At 37.7% G+C, this 20,219-nt stretch overlaps 2 protein-coding genes across 2 annotated transcripts; both read right to left on the reverse strand.

Moving 5' to 3' along the window:
• Window positions 1–10,775: 10,775 nt before the first annotated feature.
• LOC146638115 (eukaryotic translation initiation factor 4E-1A-like) lies at window positions 10,776–14,308 on the reverse strand. The gene is made up of 7 exons (XM_085366079.1): window positions 14,213–14,308; window positions 13,336–13,439; window positions 12,933–13,028; window positions 12,200–12,263; window positions 11,607–11,720; window positions 11,176–11,315; window positions 10,776–10,908 (listed from the first exon to the last, which is right to left on the reverse strand). The coding sequence occupies exons 1-7, from the start codon at window positions 14,306–14,308 to the stop codon at window positions 10,794–10,796; spliced, it is 729 nt and encodes a 242-aa protein (XP_085222205.1). The 3' UTR covers window positions 10,776–10,793.
• A 733-nt stretch (window positions 14,309–15,041) lies between these two features.
• Window positions 15,042–19,060, reverse strand: LOC146638116 (alcohol dehydrogenase class-3). Its single transcript, XM_085366093.1, has 9 exons — window positions 19,012–19,060; window positions 18,376–18,477; window positions 17,516–17,657; window positions 17,318–17,405; window positions 16,917–17,136; window positions 16,214–16,474; window positions 15,893–16,028; window positions 15,362–15,500; window positions 15,042–15,231 (listed from the first exon to the last, which is right to left on the reverse strand). The coding sequence occupies exons 1-9, from the start codon at window positions 19,027–19,029 to the stop codon at window positions 15,207–15,209; spliced, it is 1,131 nt and encodes a 376-aa protein (XP_085222219.1). The 5' UTR covers window positions 19,030–19,060; the 3' UTR covers window positions 15,042–15,206.
• Window positions 19,061–20,219: the final 1,159 nt, after the last annotated feature.

Consider the following 20,219-nt stretch of genomic DNA (forward strand, 5'->3'; position numbering starts at 1 on the left):
ATGTGGGCTGTAAGTATGTGTGCGTGTGAGCTGGAAGAAGCAAAAACATGAAGGAGACACTATTAGAAAATTAGAAAGGAGGAGGAAAAGAGAGAGGAGGTGTTAGAGATTTTCTACATTATACATTATAACCAAATCTCTATAATACAATATAATCAAGTAAGCCTTATATTTTAACCAAGTAAGCCTTATATTCTAACCAAGTATGCCTTATAGTTTGTGTGTTCATATATTTTCACATAACCAAGCCTATTGTTGAAGAATCACCTAACCAAGTCTATTGTTAAAGGAAAACTGATGCATTCCTTACCTCAGTGTCTGAGATGTTTGACAGCATGATATAATGATGCATTCTTTTCCTTTAGTGTCTGTGATGTCAGATAAAGCATGATATACTTCTGTATTCTTATCCCAGTGTGTGAAAGATCAGATAAGCTGATTTAATGTTTAACCTCTTCCCTGACAGTTAAAAGAGGAAGTACTATGTAACCCATTTTTGCCTTATAAATAAAGCAAGCGAGCCTGTGCTCGGTGTGTGTGTCTTCTCAGAGAGACATTCACCCGTGCGCACGTTTTCTAATTACACTCTGAGTCGGTCTGCAGTTGTCTCATTTCTCTTACTTGTGTTTGAACAAATGTCTACCCCTGACAGGAGGTGTGAGTGAGAGAGGTGGCAAGAGATCAGAGAAGAAGGTAAGCGTCTTTTGAGGTGAGATTTTCTGACAGGACTGCTCAGCATGCTACACAACTACAAGCGGGAACAAAATTCAAGATGGCTTTGGTTGAAGAGGTAGGCTAGTGGTCCTCTTGCTCACCACCCTGCATAATGATGGGAAAAGAGGAAATGTTCTTACTCTGAGCCGGAGATAAAAGGATTTGTAAGGGTATGTAAGTACAGAAGAGGAGTCGAGAGAGCGATCAATAATTAATTTACTTTCAACAGTCAAGGGCAATTAACACGCTTTTTTGCCCATTACCCGCCTAAAAGGGCCGACGCTGTGGCTCTAGCCCCTAATCTCGCTGACCATTGTCACAATCGAGGATTACACAGCTAACAAATCGATGTACACACATTGGAAATCACAGGCACTTCCCTAAATGCTGGAGATTTGGATTAGAGGCAGTTTTGTATACTTACAAATATAGACCATGCCAGATTTGTTGCATTAACCTTTGTCCCGAAGAAGAGAGCGAGCGGGTTTTTGTTTGTTTCGCAAACAATATCACGCCCCAGTTATCCGTCACAAAAAAGCAAATGCCTCAAATGAAGTGGCATATCAGTATCTGATTTAACCTAACATATTTCGAGCAGAAAAGGATGAGTCAATACAGCGTGACCAAATATCCAGCACTGTACAAAAACTTGGAGCCATCTTTAAACTGTTCTAGTAAAAGTGGTAATAAGTGCAGATCTATATATCGACCAGTACATCTGTACAAGTATATAAGGCAAAAACAAAGGTTGTACACTTCTAATAAACTTAAAAGTCATACATTTGTTATGACCACCTTTATTCTACAACAGAGTCTGAACTCGCTTTGCCTAGCTTTCTTGTAATTCCTTTAATTAGTCTTTGGGAATAGTTGTCTGGGCTTCTTGAAGCACATTCCAAGGCTTTTCTTTGGATGTTGGCTGCCTGACAAGATCCCCAACACCACTGACTGAAATACAAACCATGACAGAGCCACCACTGTGCAGATGGCTGGAGGCTCTCACTGATGTACCTCCTCCATCTGACTTCCTCCATACAAACTAACCACAATTTGAACAAATTTCAAATTTGGATTCATCACTTCAGAAGACCTTTTGCATCTAATTTCCAGCCCAGTTCTTGTGTAACTTGGCATATCTCAGCCCTTTTGCCTGTTTTCTTCCCTAAGAACCGCTTCTTGACAGCCACCTTTCCACTGAGACCATTTCTTCAGTGAACAGTAGATGGATCAAGGGCCAGATGCATCTCTCAGCTCCTGTGTCACATCTTCACTGGACTGTTTGAAATGTTTTTCAGATACTGTTCATTTGCTGTTGATAGTTTTTTTTGTTAATCCTGCCACTGCTTTTTTTTTCTCCTCAAAATCATTGTACGCCATGCTGAGATATACCAAGTTTATTGGGAATCACCCTGTTGGTGCAAAAATAGCATTTATACTTTAGGTTTTTCTAGATTCAGCTAAAGAAATGGGAACAAGTGATGTGTTTTTGTGACAGTGGCTCAACAAACAAAAATACATTGCTTTGAAACCATCAGGTACAAGAACTACACGGAAAATAAGTGGCAAAAGCATGTCCAAAGGAATATATATATTATATATGTTCCTGTTTTTTAAACAGGCACTATGAGTGCTTTGAAAGTGTTTCAGTTATGTCCCAAATATTAGTGATATGTTATCCTCATCACAAGCTCTTGCAACCAGTGAATGATTTCCCAGATCTCCAATCCACTCACTCCACTGCGTTCATCAGCATTTCTTATAGGGAATATGTTGCCAGGGAAACACCATTTAGCCACGATGAGCTGACCGCAGAGTCGGGATCAAACTCTGCATAAGAAGCAGCAGCTCATCCTGCCACGATATTACCTGATGTAAATGTGTTGCAGATAAAAAGAAAGAAAGAAAGAAAAACTAGGTCATAAAACCAAACCTGTCCACAGAAGGAAGCTAAGAGATGGATGATACCCAAAGCTTTGGGGAACGAATTTAACATAGATTTGATTCTGGAGTTGTGACACTAGTGATTACTGCTGAAGCTCATTTAGCTAAATAACTGCCAAACTGAATATATGTACAGAAACTGACGAAAGGGAATAAGTGCTTTTTTAAAAAGAGCTAGTTGCCTGCTGTGTTACACACAAACACATTACTGTTTCACCAACTGGGTCAGTGCATAAAACTGCCCGAAGCAGGTAGGAGTTTGTTGTTTCGCTCAAGGTCAAATCAGCATGGATGGGAGCATTGCTTATGATGTGGAAAAGACTTTGTTTACTTTTCCTGTATAATAAAGACCTGAGGATTATTTTCCCTAACTACTTTTTATCCATTTTACATAGGTTAATTCCTTCCCTCGGAGACTCTAATCAGTAGTGTTACTGCTTATTACTGGGTTTTGCACAGTGAAAGAGTTTTCCAGCAGACATACAAAAATCAGTGCTATCACATTTCAACACAGTTTATAATTTTCAAGAAGAAAATACAAAGCAAGACAAAAACCAACTGAATGGATTAAAAAAAAAGAAGTTCTGGTGAACCAAATTTGGTGATCTGAATAGAAAATTAAAGTTGATTCCTAAAATTAAGGATGATTTGCGATTCTTTTGAAATGATTAAAATCTTCAAGAAAGGGTTCAGAGGCTTAATAAAAGAGCCTTTGATTAGTCAGAATCCATGTTTTCTGACTGCTGGTGTTTTCAAGGGTGACTCATAGTATTTTTCACTTCACTCTTCACAAGTAAGTGATTTTTATTTCTCTTTATTTCTCTGCGGCATGATGTTTGTCAGCAGCCTGCTGATTCTGGTGCTGCTTTTTTGTTCAGGGCACGAATGCAATTTAAATCAATACAACAACACCTGGTGAAGCAGTGGTAACAGAACTAGTCCTCTGACCAAAAAAGGAATTGTTCATTTATAATTTCAGGTATGGGGTATAAGAATGAAAGCCTTAAATGTTTATTTGGATTTTTGTGGATCCAGAAGGAAGTCATGAGGGTACATAGTTTCAGATCAGTAATATATTTACTTCACATTACATTGTATTGCATTGTAAATGTTTTGCCATCTCCATTTTTTTTTTTTTTTACCATTTTTAGTATATTTCCATTGTTCAAATTGGATTTTCATGTCAGTTTGAGTTCAAGAAATTCATAAAAAGCTAACGTTCACTTTGTTTGCTTTGCTTATTGGCATATAAGCTATTGTCTGCATGCAGATTACATCAACTGTAGCTGCTAAGGACAATCATACTGTATTCTAGCACTGCAAGTCAGTGAACTGCTAAATAAATTAGCTTACTGTGGCTGTTCACTTCATTGAGTAATGCCATTTTGCAGGCACAGATACACATGATCTATCCTTCTGCTGAAGGGTCCAGGCAGCTTATTATTAACATTAGTGTTAGCCATTTTGCAGTCTGTTCACAGAAAAGGCTGAGAAATATGTGACAGAACGTGACATTTTTTCCCCCTTGTTCTAACACATTAGGGTTACGTCTAAAAATATTCAGACTCTGTGATCAGCTGCTGATTCACTGTTGTTACACGAAGAATAATGAAACTACTGTGGCAGACATTTTTGCTTTGGAAACAATCAAGTGGTACAATGATCAGTATTTGAATGAAAATGGATCATTTGAATAATCCTGGTTGTACTTCCACAAGTTGATTTGTGTTTGGGTAGTAAAATAGCTTCTCTATACTTGGAAACAGATCTGTTTGAAGCAGTTATGAGCGAAACTAGTTTGTGCTGGTGTTAGCCCCACAGCCTTTCTCTTTGCAACAATTTAAGATATATAGAAATTATTCATATTACAGCTTTAAAAAACGTTTATTCTGAATTAATTAAGGGCAATGGATGAAACACAGAATGTAGAAGCACTGTTCACAGGTATAGCAAACAGACACATATACATTTACCTTCGTGTGACGTAATGTGTGTAATGTGAAATGATAATATTAACACTTTTTTTATGTGACAAACTTTATATTTTGACGTATAAAGTGTCCTGAAAATGTATTTGTCCCCATCTGGATTTTTAAATTTTTTCATGCTCAAAATGCTCCAGTGCTGCTTGAGCAAAACAACAACTTAAAACAACTACCCAAAGAAGAGTGGGTCACAATTCTACCACAAGAACTGTGGCCAGTTATTCTAAATGCTTGACTGTAGTTCTTGCTGCCAAGGGTGGCACAGCCTATTATCAGGTTTACGGGGTAATTACTTTTCCACATTAATATTAGGTTTGGATTCTGTCTTCCTTTAATAAATTAAATAATCATTTAAAAACTGCATTTTGTAATTAGTTTGTATCTACTCACTTTGTTTAATATTAAAATGTATGTGTGTCATATATGCAAAAAAATACATGAAGGAGACACAAATACTTATAATGTACTGCAGTCAACTCAAATATTTCCCTTTTTTATCAACACCAGGGGCTTAATATATGTCTCTCGTGTACTACTTCTAAGACAGAAACACCAAGCAGCCTGCACGTGAGTCTGATCTGAAAGCACAGGACCTGAGTCTTATGCAGTCAGAACTCTAGGGCTTGTGCATTTGTGTGCAATTGTGCACACTTATATGTGTCTGCGTGATATGAAGCCCTCTATATACTACTTGGCAAATGAGTGGATCCCTCCCTCTGGTTCACACAGAAAGATGACAAGATTATTATTGACTCTAGGACTCTGTCAGCAGCACCATGGATAATAACCTACCTAGTGAGACTAGCTCAGAGTCCTCAAAAGCAGCCGCTGGTGAGGTACAGTGAACGAGTAGTTCAGTGACACATCTGTCATGAAACACAGAGGGAATCAGCACCTCCTGCAGATGCAAGGAACTATCTGCAACCTTTTATGCTGCAGCTTCATCCAACGGGGTGTCATGTCACTGTGTTTATAGCTGCACTTGTGCATATGAGGTGGGCTGGTGAACAGGAGGCTGACAGTTGCCTAAAGCAACTAGGGGGTGGGGGGCAGAGGGAGTTGGGGTTTCTTGGTTGGGGGGGATATATAAATAAATAAGGCACCCACCTGCTATTTACAGATATCTTCTTTCCCTGGTGTGTGCAACAGAGACTCACTCAGTGGAATCCCAATTTCATCTACCAAAACATTTATGGGGGATTCAAGAGTGAAAGCTGAAGTCAAGTGTGTAGCTATACTGCCTCCTGGTGGACAGTTTAGTAAACGAAAAGAACCTTTCTGCCTTACTCACATGGCAACATAACTGCTCATCATTAATTACACTCATAGCAACAATGAGATAGATAGATAGATAGATAGATAGATAGATAGATAGATAGATAGATAGATAGATAGATAGATAGATAGATAGATAGATAGATAGATAGATAGATAGATAGATAGATAAGACATGAATAATATTTCCAGCATTTTCTAAGAATCATAACAGGATCCTCAAAATTTAAAAATACAAATCGAAAAAAAAGAAGGGAAATATACGTTACTCCTGTTTAATTTGCACCTGATTTTCATGGGAATCACATTAATGTTGTGACTGTCAATTTTAGGTGTCAGATCAGATTAGCAATTCCATCTGTCAAGGCATCAGAGACATGAAATCCACAGACCTCAGGTGTCAGCTGTGTAAACAAGAGGAGCACAAGAAGTGCTAATCAGCTAAAAAGGCATATGAAGAAAAGCAGGTTGCACAAACTCGCACTAAATATGCTAACAGATGATCATAATGCAGCGTCAGGCATCTTATTTGCTTTGAAATTATTAAAATAAAGGAAAGGCAGACATCCCGGTGGCAACAGATATATAATAATAAGTTAAAAACAATGGGACATGTTTGATAAAATAAAGAAATATATCTTATTTGAGATTTTATTGGATGCTGTATCATAGTTTTGCCTATCCAAAGAGACAATTAAATCCCATCCATCCATCCATCCTATCCCTGCTGGCACTGAGTCAGAGGCAGTGACACTGAGTGTGGTAAACTCAGTATTTATTCACAAGTCTATCACAGGCAAACATTATAAGCAAGACAGCATTCACAGCCACACCTACAGAATCAACAATCAATGTAACATGCTTGTCTTTGGATTGTGCGATGGAGGCGCAAGCAAAGAAAGACACACCTTTATACACTAAAAAGGAAAATGATCTCACTGATCAGTAATACAAGAACAGCATCTGAGAAGAAGGAATCATTTGGTGGAAGTCAAAATGGTTCATTGATATCTACATTGCAGAGTGGAGTCTAATGATGGTAGGAAATAGGACAGGACTGCCGGAGTCAAAATGCTGGTGATGTCAGAGATGAAGCAGGTGAAGGAAGATCTCTAGGTGGGTTGCACTAATGAGAGTCTTACAGAATGACAGAAGAGCACTGAGATTTAAAGCACACAGAAGAGAGGTGGATTGACTTGCAGAAGGTGGGCAAGAAATTGATTGGATCAGACAACAAGTCTGACAGTGTGGGGAAGCGGAAGTGATGTAAAGAATAGATTAGCAGCCTGAACACCCAGGAATCCAGGCAGATGAATGAATACAGATTCTTTTTATTGAACATACGCATAAGCTCCATTTAGTGCACCTAAAAATGCATTTATATGACCTGACATAACTGGCTATAAAAACAGTTAGATAGGCAGTCATATTGATTAGTATTTATGATAACTGCAGCATTACATTAAAGAGTGGGATATTAGTAAATTGAGCAATCTTTTGGTATAGTTGCAAAGGCTGACATTGCTATCTGAATCTATCCAAGATGGGGAAATGCAGTTGGATATCATTTAAACTAATGCAAAGTCACCTATAAAACTTTTGACTCAATGTCTTATGACAAGATCTTCAACCAATCCACCATTTTCTTTCAAAACTACACAATAAAACCAGAGCTTATTGTGGCACACTCACAGCTTGCCATGAGTATAAGAATGGAGTTTACAATAGTTTAATATATTGGAGATAAATTGCAATGGCTTGGCAACAGTGGGGAGAAAGAACTTCCTTTAAAGAAGAAACTTCAGGTAGAAGCCGACTCAAGGAGTAGCAGACATCTAGTGCAACTGGTTGAAGGGTGAGGGGAACGTCAGGTGACTAGGCTATGCCTATAGTTAACTAAGGAAGAGAGCAGACAAAAGTTGATGTGGTATGAAAACAAATAGGACATGAAAAGAGGGACGTGGAGAACTGCTCCGTGTATCATAGGAGGTCTGCCAGAAGCTTGAGCCTGTAACATCACAAGAATTTAATCAGGTTCCAACCCTAATTATAAGCTTTATCAAAAAGGGACGTTTTAAGTCTAATCTTAAAAGTAGAGAGGCTGTCTGTCTCCCAAATGGGGATAATGAGGTAATATGAACTCTTTAAGATATGACGGGGCCTAATCATTCAGCACTTTGTATATGAAGATGATTTTAAATTCCATTCTGGATTAAAATTGAAGCCACTGAAGCTAATACTGGAGAAGAGATATCTATTTTTTGAGTGCCTTGTCAGAACTCTTGCTGCAAGGAGTTTTTAGGACAACTTGACAGTATGAAATTACTCTGTGTGTCCACCCTGGAAGTAAATCCATGCACTAGTTTTTTTTAGTGTCAGTCAAATACAAACAATATTTTGTCAGCCCTGCACAGACTTGGGGAAAGCAGTAGTAGTAGTTTGTTTAGTGTGTAAGCTTAAGGACATAACCTGGTCCAAAATGGCAGTACTGGAGTAGCAGTAGAGTCCAAGGTGACACCATCCAAAGGTTGAGGTATGAGGTTAGACATGATTCATGGGGCCATATGTATTTTGTCTGCATTGCAAATATATGAAATATAAAGGCTGTAGAACAAGCTAACCACTAATTGCAGTGTTAGCAGTTTGATACCCTGCCCCTTTCATGTGCTCAAGTACCACTGAGCAAGACCATGATCCTGCAGTTTCTCCCAGTGGTGAGCAGCACTCATGGCAGCTCTGTTACTATTGGTGTAAGCATGTGAATGAGTGGAAAAGAAGCATAATGTCAAGGGCTTTGTAGAACACAGCTAACATTTAACAGTGCCTTTTAACTGCAGAACATTTACTAGTCACTCTGGTCTGCATTAAAGCAGAGAGATTTAATGTGTTCAATTACCTTCACTTGTTCAACATCAACAAATAATGTTTTGAATATCTACCAGGGAGCAAAATGAAAATGCTCCAAAGCTTTCAACAAGGAATACTTTTGATGAGGTAAAGCTTTTTCTTATGACCTCAAGAGACTTTCCTGTAGCTCTCTTCTAATTTCCTCCAAGTTGTCACGTGTGAAAACGTGACCAGATAGATTGTGTCAATTACAAGGATGCTTATTTCAAATGGACAGGAGGGCCTAAGCTGCTGTTGCTCTAAAGTATCAGTCAATTGATGTCATAGATTACTTAAAACCCCCTTAAACTGCAATTTGTGCAGCCTAATAAAGGCACGGACCATAAATTAGTGATGCAGCGGTTCCCACTGAAACCGCTTAATCTTCCTCAATAGACTGTAGTTATAAAACCAGCAAACAAAATTGGAACACAAACCCTACAATGCTCGAGAAAGAAACAGGGGCAACTTTATGATGATCATCACTTACAGCTGCTTCGTGTAAACCTTTAATTATTGAAGAACAAATATCAAACCTTGTTTTTACAATGTCTTATCCTAATGCTAGGATACCGAGTCTGAGGATCTCAGAAAAGTAATGTGATTATTATTATTTTATTTATTATTATTATTATTTATTTATTTTTTTTTAAATGGTGAACAGGGTATCATAGGATTAAAGAAAAACCCTCATAAAACACTATTTAAGGCTGAAAGCATTTTAGCAGTGCGTCTCTAAAAAAATAAATATTAAAATAAATAAAAAAATAAAGCACAAGGCTTTCCTCAATGAATGAACACCATGCCAAAAAAAGAACATCATGAAGCAGCAAAGTTAAGTTTGGACACAAGAATCAAACCTTTTTTTTTCCCCCTGAAATCAGTTTCTTTCATAATAGACATTTGCAATGCAGGGAAAAAAAAGTAACTTCTCCTAACCCACTGTTGAGTGCTTTGGTAGAGGCTTTAAAACATTTTCTGACAAGTTTATAGCACACCATGTTGACAAAAAACAGAAAAAAAAAAAGCCACTGTACAAGTTTATTTACATTGCCGCTCTGTACATTTCAGAAATACCAGGCAGGGATTTACATTAAAGGCACCGTTTCATCCAACAATATTCATTTTGTCACAAAAATGTGGAATGGAAATAACTGTTTGCATTGTTTAACAAAGCTTAACCATGTTCTAGAAACAAATACCGTGCAAAGAAAGTGAACAGCCCGGCTGTTCACTTCAAGAAACAAATGCTGTATAACACGCATGTTTTGGAAAACACATGCACCGAACACATACTTTGGCCAAAGAAAATAAATTTTATCTATCATGGAACACTGATGTTGATGTCCTTACAGAGATGTGAAGTTTTAACTCTTTAGACACTCACATGAACCCCCCCCCAAAAAAAAAAAAAAATTACAAATATATTGCACAACATGCTTGGGTGGCGTTTCAAAAAAAAAAAAGAAAAAAAAGAAAAGAAAAACCCCACCGTGACTTTAGTGACACCCAAAGTGGGTCAACGGCAACGATGTCAGTATTGCCTTGCTTCTACAGTGAGTAGCCTCTGAAGTCAACGCATAACTTGGATTCGTTTAATTTTAATTCCAATGTAAACATTTTAAATCCCTATGCCGTTACTGGAAATTTGCTACAGGAGTACAGTACCAGTTTATTAAACTACATGTTTTTATTGCATATGCCTTTAATGTTGAGTACTTTAACGAAAAAAAAAAAAAAAAGTTAAAAATACACCAAATTATTGAGAACCAAATGGGGGAAAAAGGCATCTTTATCACACAGTCTCCTTAAGTGTCCCAAACATGTGATAAGTGACCAAAAAAAACCAAAAAAAAAAAAAAACAACAATTTTATCCCTTTCCCCCCAATGTTTTCCAAAAGATCGAAGTTACATTCACTTTAAAAAAAAAAAAAAAAAAAAAAAAGTCTATTTGGAAACACAGGAAGGCTTGGTTGATAATCCTTGGATCCTCAGGCAACAAACTTGTTCTTGGTTGTTGAGCCACTCTTTGTGGCCGTGTCTGCATGTGACTGGTAACCAATGATCACTTTTGGTGGGACGCCTAGCCTTTCTTTATACACACGCCTAAAAAAAGCAAAGACATTTTACATAGTAGCTATGAGACAAACTCAGTCATTTTAAAAAAAAAAAAAAAAAAAACCCACACATTTGTTATATCTTCCTGTAACAGGCTTCTTACTCCAAGACTAATACTATATGATACTACAGATCATTCTGAATCATACTTCTAGACAGAAGAGAGAAAAGACAAAAGAACAAAAACTTGCACAACAGCATCTAATGTGCTCAGATTTTTTTCCCTCATCTTTAATTGTGGCATTTTCAACTTACCCTATGTGTGTGATGGCCTCTTTATTTTCATAGTCTGTAGTCCATATAGCCATCTTATCACCTTTGGCTCTAACATTAATGACAGCTCCACAAACATCGTCACTGTAGTCGTCAAAAGCTTCTCCAACAAGACACAGGAGCTGCAGGAAAATATGAATTTTTAAAAGATTTGTTATTGTGGACACATGTTTTTGTTTTACATGCAGTTAGTACCTGAAAAGTTGTGTACTTAGCATTCACTGGCTTGTCACAGTTGTGGTTTGCTATTATAAAAAAAGACTGCTACATGGAACTCATCCTTTTATCTACACCCATTTACACTGTACATTCCTATTGCCATGTGTCAAAACATACACAGTGTACAAGGCCAATAGATGAAAAGAATGATGACTCTGTTAGAGCAAACAAAAATACAAGAGGGCGCAACATACCGTCTCCAACCAGAACCGATCCAGGTCTACTTTACGTTGCTGCTTGGACAGAGTTATCAGCCAGCGGCCGCCTCGCCGGTTCCTTTCATCTTCCCACATGGGCTCAATCCCATCCTGTATTCAAACACAAGCCCACACCACATACATCACTGTTGCAAACAAGTCATCAAGAAATTAATACATTAACAGACAACTAATGTATTAACTAAAGTCACATGAAGCTGAATTACTGAGACACTTGTATGCTCACAACTACCCTCATCTATGACAGCGGGGAGAGGAAAAAAGACAAAAAAATAAATAAATACTCTATTGTGGGATTTTAAATTTTGGAAGGTTTTTCTGTTGAAAGACTGGATGAAGCATTTCAATAAACTGAAAAGCTGAAATAAACCAGTCAATGCACACGGACTACGCCATTTGTCAGCCTAATGCAGAAGATGCTCCTTTCCATTCTGATTATTCGATAGGTGGGGTCCACTTTCAGTGTTTACTAAAACAACTTTTGTGAACCAGAGACTAGGAAATACCAGAAAAATGTCATTTTACATGGGGATACTGCAAGTCCTGAAAGGGACAAAAGCACTTCTTACCTTAAATAAAGAGTAGTCACAGCCAGACATCAAGTTACTTGACAGCTGAATGTGATTGTATAATCTAAGAAAGAAAGCATTTTTTTAAAGAAAATTAATTTCATGCATCACCAGCAACCCACAGCTCGTCTTGGCACAACACACAAAAAAAAATAAATTCCTATTTCATAGACTCAGCATATGACTGAAGGCTGCGCAGGACAAACATAAACATCAAACACTGTTAGTTAAGTTGTAGAGAGTCTATTTTGTTTTTTCAACTGTGAGGCTCATATTTTGTGACAAGCTGGATTTGGCAGTGTTAGGAAGGTTTAGTCTGTTGTGATGTCTAGAACAGAAGACAACACAGGAAATACTTCTCTCTCTCTCTTAAGGAGAGAGATGCCATCACAATAAGGCGTCAACTCTGCGACAAATAAAATTTACAGTGGTTCATAACTTCTAAGGGTCACCATTGGCCCAGAGACTACACTATAGGATCTATAGTTTAAGGATGGGCATGCTTTTTTCCAAGCTTAGTATAATGAGCATAGCATATGAATACATGCAACCTCTCCTCAACGAATAGGCCAATTTGAATTTCATTGAAACACACCAACACAAACAGGAATTATCATCAACATTTTTGCTCAAAAAAAACAAAAACCAGAAACCCATCCATACTATAATTCTAGCTTTGCATTTAAGTCTATGATACTGAGTGGCATGAACTCAACAAGTAACAAAAACGTACGCCCAGAAGTCCTCCACAGTGTCAAATTTGGAGATGAGACGAAGGTTGGCTTGCCACGTTTTGCTTTTGTCATTCTTGAAAAACCAAAGAGCCCACCTGGGAAAAACAAACAAACAAACAAACAAACAAACAAACAAACAAACGTCTTACTACAGAGTATGACCACATACTGTCTACATTTGTCAGGTTGGTAGTGAAGAAAAATTTGCAAACTTTTACCACCTCACACATACTATATAACAGCAAAATTCATTTAAGGAGACTCACACTACTGGAATATAACAGTTTAACTGTCTTCAGTATTTTTGCAACTGTTATACATAAGGTAGAATGATACATGAATGTTATAAGCTGTATCGATTTATACTTCTACAAGAAAAGACAGACGTGGATAAATGCTTACCTGTTTTGTAGTGGGTGTTTGATGTACGTTTCAGGATTCACAACCTTCTGAACAGCTGTTTCACATTTCTCAGTTTCACCATTTGCAGGAACGGAATTTGACACCTAGAAGAAAAAGAAGTGCAAGTTGTTTTGGTATTTTAATGATTATAACCAAGTGTGTGCACACGGTGTCTGAGAGGTTTAGTAATTTAACGTCTTACGATATTTTATCGTTTCAACCCATGCCACATTATGCTATCGTGTCTACATGTTCAGGGCCTCTTTAGCCCTGTTGAGTGCTCCACCTCCCCGTGGAACCATGCTGACGTAAAATGGCTTGAATCTACAGACTTGTAGCAAACTTGAGAAAAGAAATAGGTTTTCTCAAAGGGTAGCATTTATTATCGTTTGCCACTTTAAATTGCATTATAGAGAAGATGTCTAGCTCATTCTTAAACACATTTCCCCACACTGACCAACATTTGGTTTCCAGCTAACGTTAGCTGGAACCCACGAGAGTCGTTACCGGTGTCCTCTCATTCATACAAGTATCTGAGTTCAACTCAGGGCACCGACCGGGGCATATACCCAGTCAACGCAGTGTTAACCCGGCGTAAACGATGCTTTAAAAACAGTTACTGTAAATGGTCTTACAAGCAATATTGCTGATATTAAGATTTTAAAAACAACTGGCTATAATTTACTACGCTAAGTTGCTCGGCTAGCGAGTTCTGTTACCTGTCAGAAGTAAAGTTTACGAGATTTCTCAGACTCTCGATTATTTAGACTAAACTGTCGCCTAGTTGTCTTTTACCGCTGGTTAATTAAATACTCCATAAACGTGCTGTTTGAAAGATAAAGAACCACATATAACCTATTCTAGCAAAGGGACTCACCACCAGTGCGGTCGCCATCTTCTGGAAATCACTTTGAGTTTTTCGCCGTGTGTTAAAATAGCTTGGATTGGGTCGTATGGTAAGCACAACACGCATGCGCAAGCAAATACGTACAAAATTAAATATTGGTTCAACGTGTGAGGGGGAAAAACGTCATCCTCCTTCAGGTTTGATAGCGTGGACAGTGGTTAGTGGAAATAAACTCTGAAGTGATACGAACGCACTGAATAAACTGTATTCATAATAATTATGTACATTACGCGAAAACAGAATCATCTTATGGTTAAGACTGAATATTTCACTGTAGCAGTGGGAACTTGTCGTTTTTCTAAATAACAGTTTGATATGGACAATTATTCCTAAAATGTGTTGTTGCATTTAGGAAAATCAGTGTGTGTATGTGTATATATATATTTATATGTTCTTGTGTTTCGACTATGCATGCCTCTGACCCAAACAGCCTGTCAGTTTATACAGACCCTGATGCACAAGACATTAGAATATCGCAAAGGCAATTTTTTAAATTCATTTTGTACCTGTATAGGAAAAAGTATGACGTCCATTGTCCATTATATGATACACAAGAACTGGAAATATGAGTGAGTGACCTGTGAGACCATATTGCAGTATGTAAGCAACATTCTTAATTATTAATTTATTTCACTGTGGTATTATCTAACAGGTGCTTCCAAAATATAACAAATATTGGTGCCTTTATGTAAATTAATGATTAAATATTGCCATCTTGATATTAACCAACTAAATGTCACTGAAAGACACTGCTCAAGAGCAGCCAACAACCAACAGAAAAGCAGAAACCTTTGGTTTTACAGAGGTTTTAATTGAAATGGATCAGTCAAACATATCTTACTGTTAGTAAAAACATCTAACAGTCAAAAGTACACTATCAAAACAAGTGCTGAGAAACAAGTGCTTTAACTATGGCAGGAGACTCTTTAAAAGCTGGATGTGAAGGATGTTTCTTTCAGGCACTTCAGAAAGTCAACACTGTGCGGATACTGCAATGAGAAGGGGAAAAAAAAGAAAGTTAGGCTAAGGATGCAAGGCACTGCAGTTCAACAACAAAATACATTCACTACAGAGCCACTTCTATAAATTGAATTTCTAATGTGCACTGTTTTTCCACACCTCTTTCCAGCATGCATGAGGTCAAATCCCTCATTGATCTTCTCAAAGGGCAGTGTGTGGGTTACAAACTCATCCACCTTCAGCTTCTTACTCATGTAATCTTCCACCAGTTTAGGAACACTCTCCACACTCTTCCACCCTGAGGGTGAACAACAAAACCAGTTTTACAACTGCCAATATCAGTAAGGCATGACTGAACCATTTTACTGAAAGTGTTGAGGCAAAGCACCAATTACATAGATAAAATAGATAAATAATAGGTCTTAATACAACTAAAAGAAGCTACAAAACTTAACATGCTGAATCTATGGGTTTAAAAACAGCATATGCATTCCAGTTTTCACATTAGCCAACAACAATAAGGCTCATAAAATACCATTATAGATTGTGTTTTCATTACAAAACAATGTGTCCTATCTGACTCCACTTAATAAAAGGTTATGCTTATAAAAAATACACAAAATAAAGACGAAAGCTGCAGCCAGACAATATTAAGCACTTTAAAATAAATTCTTTAACTCAGGCCGTTACCTCCAAAGGCTGTGCCTCTCCACACGCGACCTGTCACCAGCTGGAATGGTCTGGTGGAGATCTCCTGTCCAGCTCCAGCTACACCAATGATGACACTTTCACCCCAACCTTTGTGGCATGCCTCCAGAGCAGCTCTCTGACACACACAAAAAAACCCAAACAACAATAAATAAATGTTGTTGTTTTTTTAAACTTACCTTGTACACTACTTACAAAGTTACACCACAGTGCTATAAAAATTGAATTCTAATGTGCACTGTTTTTTCACACATCTTTCTAGCATGCATGAGGGTCATGCATGCTGGTGGGCCTGAGTCTCACCATAATTTGCACATTTCCAATGCACTCAAATGAGTAGTCCACACCCCCATCAGTCATCTCCACCAGAACCTCCTGGATTGGCTTGCTGTGGTCCTTTGGGTTTACAAATTCAGTGGCTCCAAACTCCTTGGCTTTTTCAAACTTATCAGGGTTGATGTCCACACCGATGATCCCGGTTGCTCCGGCAGCCTTGCAGCCCATTATAACGGCCAAGCCCACAGCTCCAAGGCCAAACACAGCACATGTGGAACCAGGGTCAACCTGAGTGAGCATGAGGTAGAATACAAATGTGAAAGTTTAAGTGTTGTGCCTACATGATAAATAACCATATAAACAATAATCCAAGTATGAACTCTAAAATAGATTTGGCCTACCTATTGCTGTTCTTATGTTTTTTAAGTGTGTGTGTGTGTGTGTGTGTGTAAAAAACACACAATAATTGAAACATGGATCTTAACAGTTGCCTCCTTTATTATTCTTTCTGTAAATACCTGAATACATCATTTAAAATTGAAGGACCTGCTAGCACATCAAAAACTATTTGTGTGAAACTGCAAACTAAGAAAAAAGAATCTATCAACTATTTTCTTATTACTCTATAGGTGAGACTGCGACAAACATGTAAAAAGATTGTGAATATTCCAATGAAATCTAATGTTTTGCACGATGTCTTTGCTGATGAGCAGCGTCATGTCATTCCCACCTTGGCAGTATTAAGAGCAGCACCATATCCTGTAGAAATGCCACATCCGAGAAGGCACACTTTATCCAGCGGAGCCTTCTCATTCACCTTGGCCAGAGAGATGTCAGCCACTACAGTGTACTCAGAAAAGGTGCTGGTCCCCATGAAGTGATACACTTGCTTTCCCTTGCAAGTAAAGCGTGATGTCTTATCAGGAAGCAGACCCTGACCCTGGGTTACTCTGCAGGGTGAAGGGGGAAGGAAATGTGCAGATTAGCATGATGAAATGTGCAAAGAAAACATAATCTGTTCTGACTGAGCTTTTGTTGCCCTGTGGTGGGGCATCTTTCTTTAATGAAATTGTTATCACAAAAGTAGACTTCAGCACCTCAAGGTTACGGAAATAGGCCTTCATACATTACCTAATTTTCTGGCAAAGGTTAGTCTTGGGGTTTTTGCAGAATTTGCATTCACCACACTGAGGCACATACAACGGGATGACAGTATCACCTTAGAAAAAGAACAAGACAAAAACAACCCACATGCAACAAATATTTATTCCTAAGTATACCAAGAAGTAAAATATTAAAGTTTTAATGTTTTGTTTGGCAGTTGTTTACCTGGCTTGAACTTGGTAACACCTTCGCCAACACTTTCAACTGTTCCAGCACCCTCGTGTCCCAAGATGACAGGGAAAAGCCCCTCAGGGTCACTGCCACTCAGCGTGTAGGCATCTGTATGACACACGCCTGTAGCAAAGATCTGAAAGACACAGTGTCACTTAAAGTTCACGTCAGGCATGGCTGCTGGATGGAAGAGTATAATATTAGTACTACATTTAAAACATTATGTTGAATTGAACTTAAACTTTATTTATGAAAAAAAAAAAAAAAAACACTGACTAATTTAACATGTGGTTTCAAACCTTAAAAGCAAAAGCCTGGGGTTGATGGGATTGAAAGAATAAAGAGCAAAAACAAAGTGTTTATTTTTCTGCTTATCAAATAACACTTTCATAGGACTCTTCCTTGTTTATGCACAGCTCTTAAGCTCTCTTAAGGATGCGGTCTGGACTTTCAATGATTGCAACAGCTTCATTCTTTTCTTTCCACCCATTCTGAAAAGCCATGTCCAAACTTCTAGCACTGTATAAATACTTCAGACAAGCAAACTGCCAAAAAAATCTGCTTTAATAATGGAAGCTACACTTGCTGATGATCCTTTAATTAAGTGCATTTGATTAGCAGCACCCGGCTGCTACTTACCCTCTTAATTCCTATGGGAATAGTAAAGGTAGTTTTTCAAATGATTGCCTAGAGTCCTATGAAAGCTATTTATCACATGACTATAGCAACATATCTTAAAAGAATACACAAATACTGAATGAATCTAAAATGAACATAGTTTTGTTTTGTGTTTTTATTCAGTTGCAGTCAAGTCAGGCTTTAGATTTATGAACGAGTCTGATGATCTGAGTTACCTTAATGCGAACTTCATGGGCCTTAGGTGGGGCTACCTCCACCTCTTCAATAGAAAGAGGTTTCCCTGGCTCCCAGGCAACAGCTGCCTTGCACTTGATTACCTGAAGGCAAAGGACAGTATTTTTCCATGTCTACATGTGCATGTTTTTCCAAGTCAAGTGAGTAGCTGCAGCTGTGGGTTGGCTCCAGCTTTACAGTCCCTGTGGCAGATCGAGCTAGTTGCACCCAGCGTAGTTAGCCTTTGCACTCTGTCAAAGATTATGCATCTCTAAGATTCTTCCTGATGTTTGCTTTAATAGTATTCAGCCTACATAACCCCCAATAGCGCCGTCAGTCTTGATGCTTTTTAAACCATGCCATCACTATTATCACTATGGCTTTTAAGTGCTGCAGCTACTTGCAAAAAACCATTTGCCGCTGACCCACCAAAGTTCCCTGTTAAGTAATCGAACAGTGATTCTTTGTACTTCATTCAGAGCAAATTAATGCGTGCATGCTAGCTTACAGAACTTGCCAGGTTTACAATAAACTTGAACTTTAAGGCAACTTTACGACTAATGCACAAACGGAAACTTTGTTTGTTTTGTTTGTTTTTTTCATATATTTCTTACACAGTCTTTGTGAACAGTACTCACTTCACCAGCTGTCTCCATGCTCGTTGTTTCTAGAGAAGAAGACGGGCCACTGAGCAGCCGTAAAGGAGTTAACCTTCGGACCAATCAGATACGAGAACGACTAGCGTACGCATGACGCATTTGGGAGCAATGAAGAAAATAGGCCAAAAAAGGGCGCTTAAGAATTTCAAATAGTTGCATGCTGCTGGTACTACTTATGTTACTACTGATAATAATTTTAAAAAATATATTTAAAAAAAATACTTGTGAATAAAACGAATTAATAAATGAAAACATGTAGGCTGCAATCTTTTATTTTTTAAACACTTTTCAGAAATAACTTCAGTCATTGTTGAATGTCATCATTGACAGTGGGGACTTTTGCTTTTTGGATGCTGGAGAATATGTTATGTTTATCTTTAAAAGTTTACTGATATATTTGTACAGTTGGAATAAGTACTAACTCTGAACTTGAACATCTTAGTACTTCGTGTTAAACTAGACAATTGTTAACGGTGCCAGTCAACATCAATAATAAATGATGTTCTTGACCAAACATGCTTCAGGTGTCTTTAAAGAGTGAGCAGGATTACAATGCAATTTGTGTTTTGAATTCTGTTTTTATATTTCATTTTCACTCACTTATGGCAGTTAAGCAGCACCAGGCATGCAGCTGAAATACTGTTTCACACACATCTAAAATTTAATTTGGAATAACAATTATAAGCTATCAAATTCACTTATGATAGACCTGTCATACAAATATTAAAAAAAAAATAAATATATATATATATATATATATATATATATATATATATATATATATATATATATATATATATATATATATATATATAATGCCTAAATGCCAACCTTACACAGCTGACCTCCCTACCAGACTCTAAATTTCCTCACATACCGTACACACTCTGGTGTTTTCAGTCTGTATTCTGTGTTTAACCTCGTCATATTTTCCTAATATCAGAGTTTCCTTTTTAAAATCAGTCACTCTACTTCCAGTAGTCTTGTCCTTGTTTCTGATTGGTGAGATACTGCCAGCAGCACCTCCTTCATGTAAATAATGTTGATGATGTTAGGATAAAAAAAAAAAAGCTAGATAAGGAAATTATCTTTGATATGTTGAAGCTTGTTTCAAAGTACAGCACACTCTTCCAAATCTGCTTTTAAGCCTCAATATAAATCTAAAAGTCAGAGTCACAAACCATTTG

This window comes from Diplotaxodon limnothrissa, linkage group LG2, assembly GCF_057381915.1.
Source record: "Diplotaxodon limnothrissa isolate DT_005_m linkage group LG2, D_limnothrissa_male_GT1.1, whole genome shotgun sequence".
Classification (NCBI taxonomy): Eukaryota; Metazoa; Chordata; class Actinopteri; order Cichliformes; family Cichlidae; genus Diplotaxodon; species Diplotaxodon limnothrissa.

Excerpts from the sequence above, each read along its gene's own strand:
- LOC146638115 (XM_085366079.1), bottom strand. The coding sequence starts at position 14,308 with ATGCGTGTTGTGCTTACCATACGACCCAATCCAAGCTATTTTAACACA. Across the intron at positions 13,029-13,335 it reads AAACACCCACTACAAAACAG|GTGGGCTCTTTGGTTTTTCA; the intron begins GTAAGCATTTAT and ends TGTTTTTCCCAG. Across the intron at positions 11,316-11,606 it reads ATCGGTTCTGGTTGGAGACG|CTCCTGTGTCTTGTTGGAGA; the intron begins GTATGTTGCGCC and ends ATTTTCCTGCAG.
- LOC146638116 (XM_085366093.1), bottom strand. Across the intron at positions 17,137-17,317 it reads AACCTTTGCCAGAAAATTAG|AGTAACCCAGGGTCAGGGTC; the intron begins GTAATGTATGAA and ends TTCACCCTGCAG. Across the intron at positions 15,232-15,361 it reads CTCATGCATGCTGGAAAGAG|TATCCGCACAGTGTTGACTT; the intron begins GTGTGGAAAAAC and ends TTCTCATTGCAG.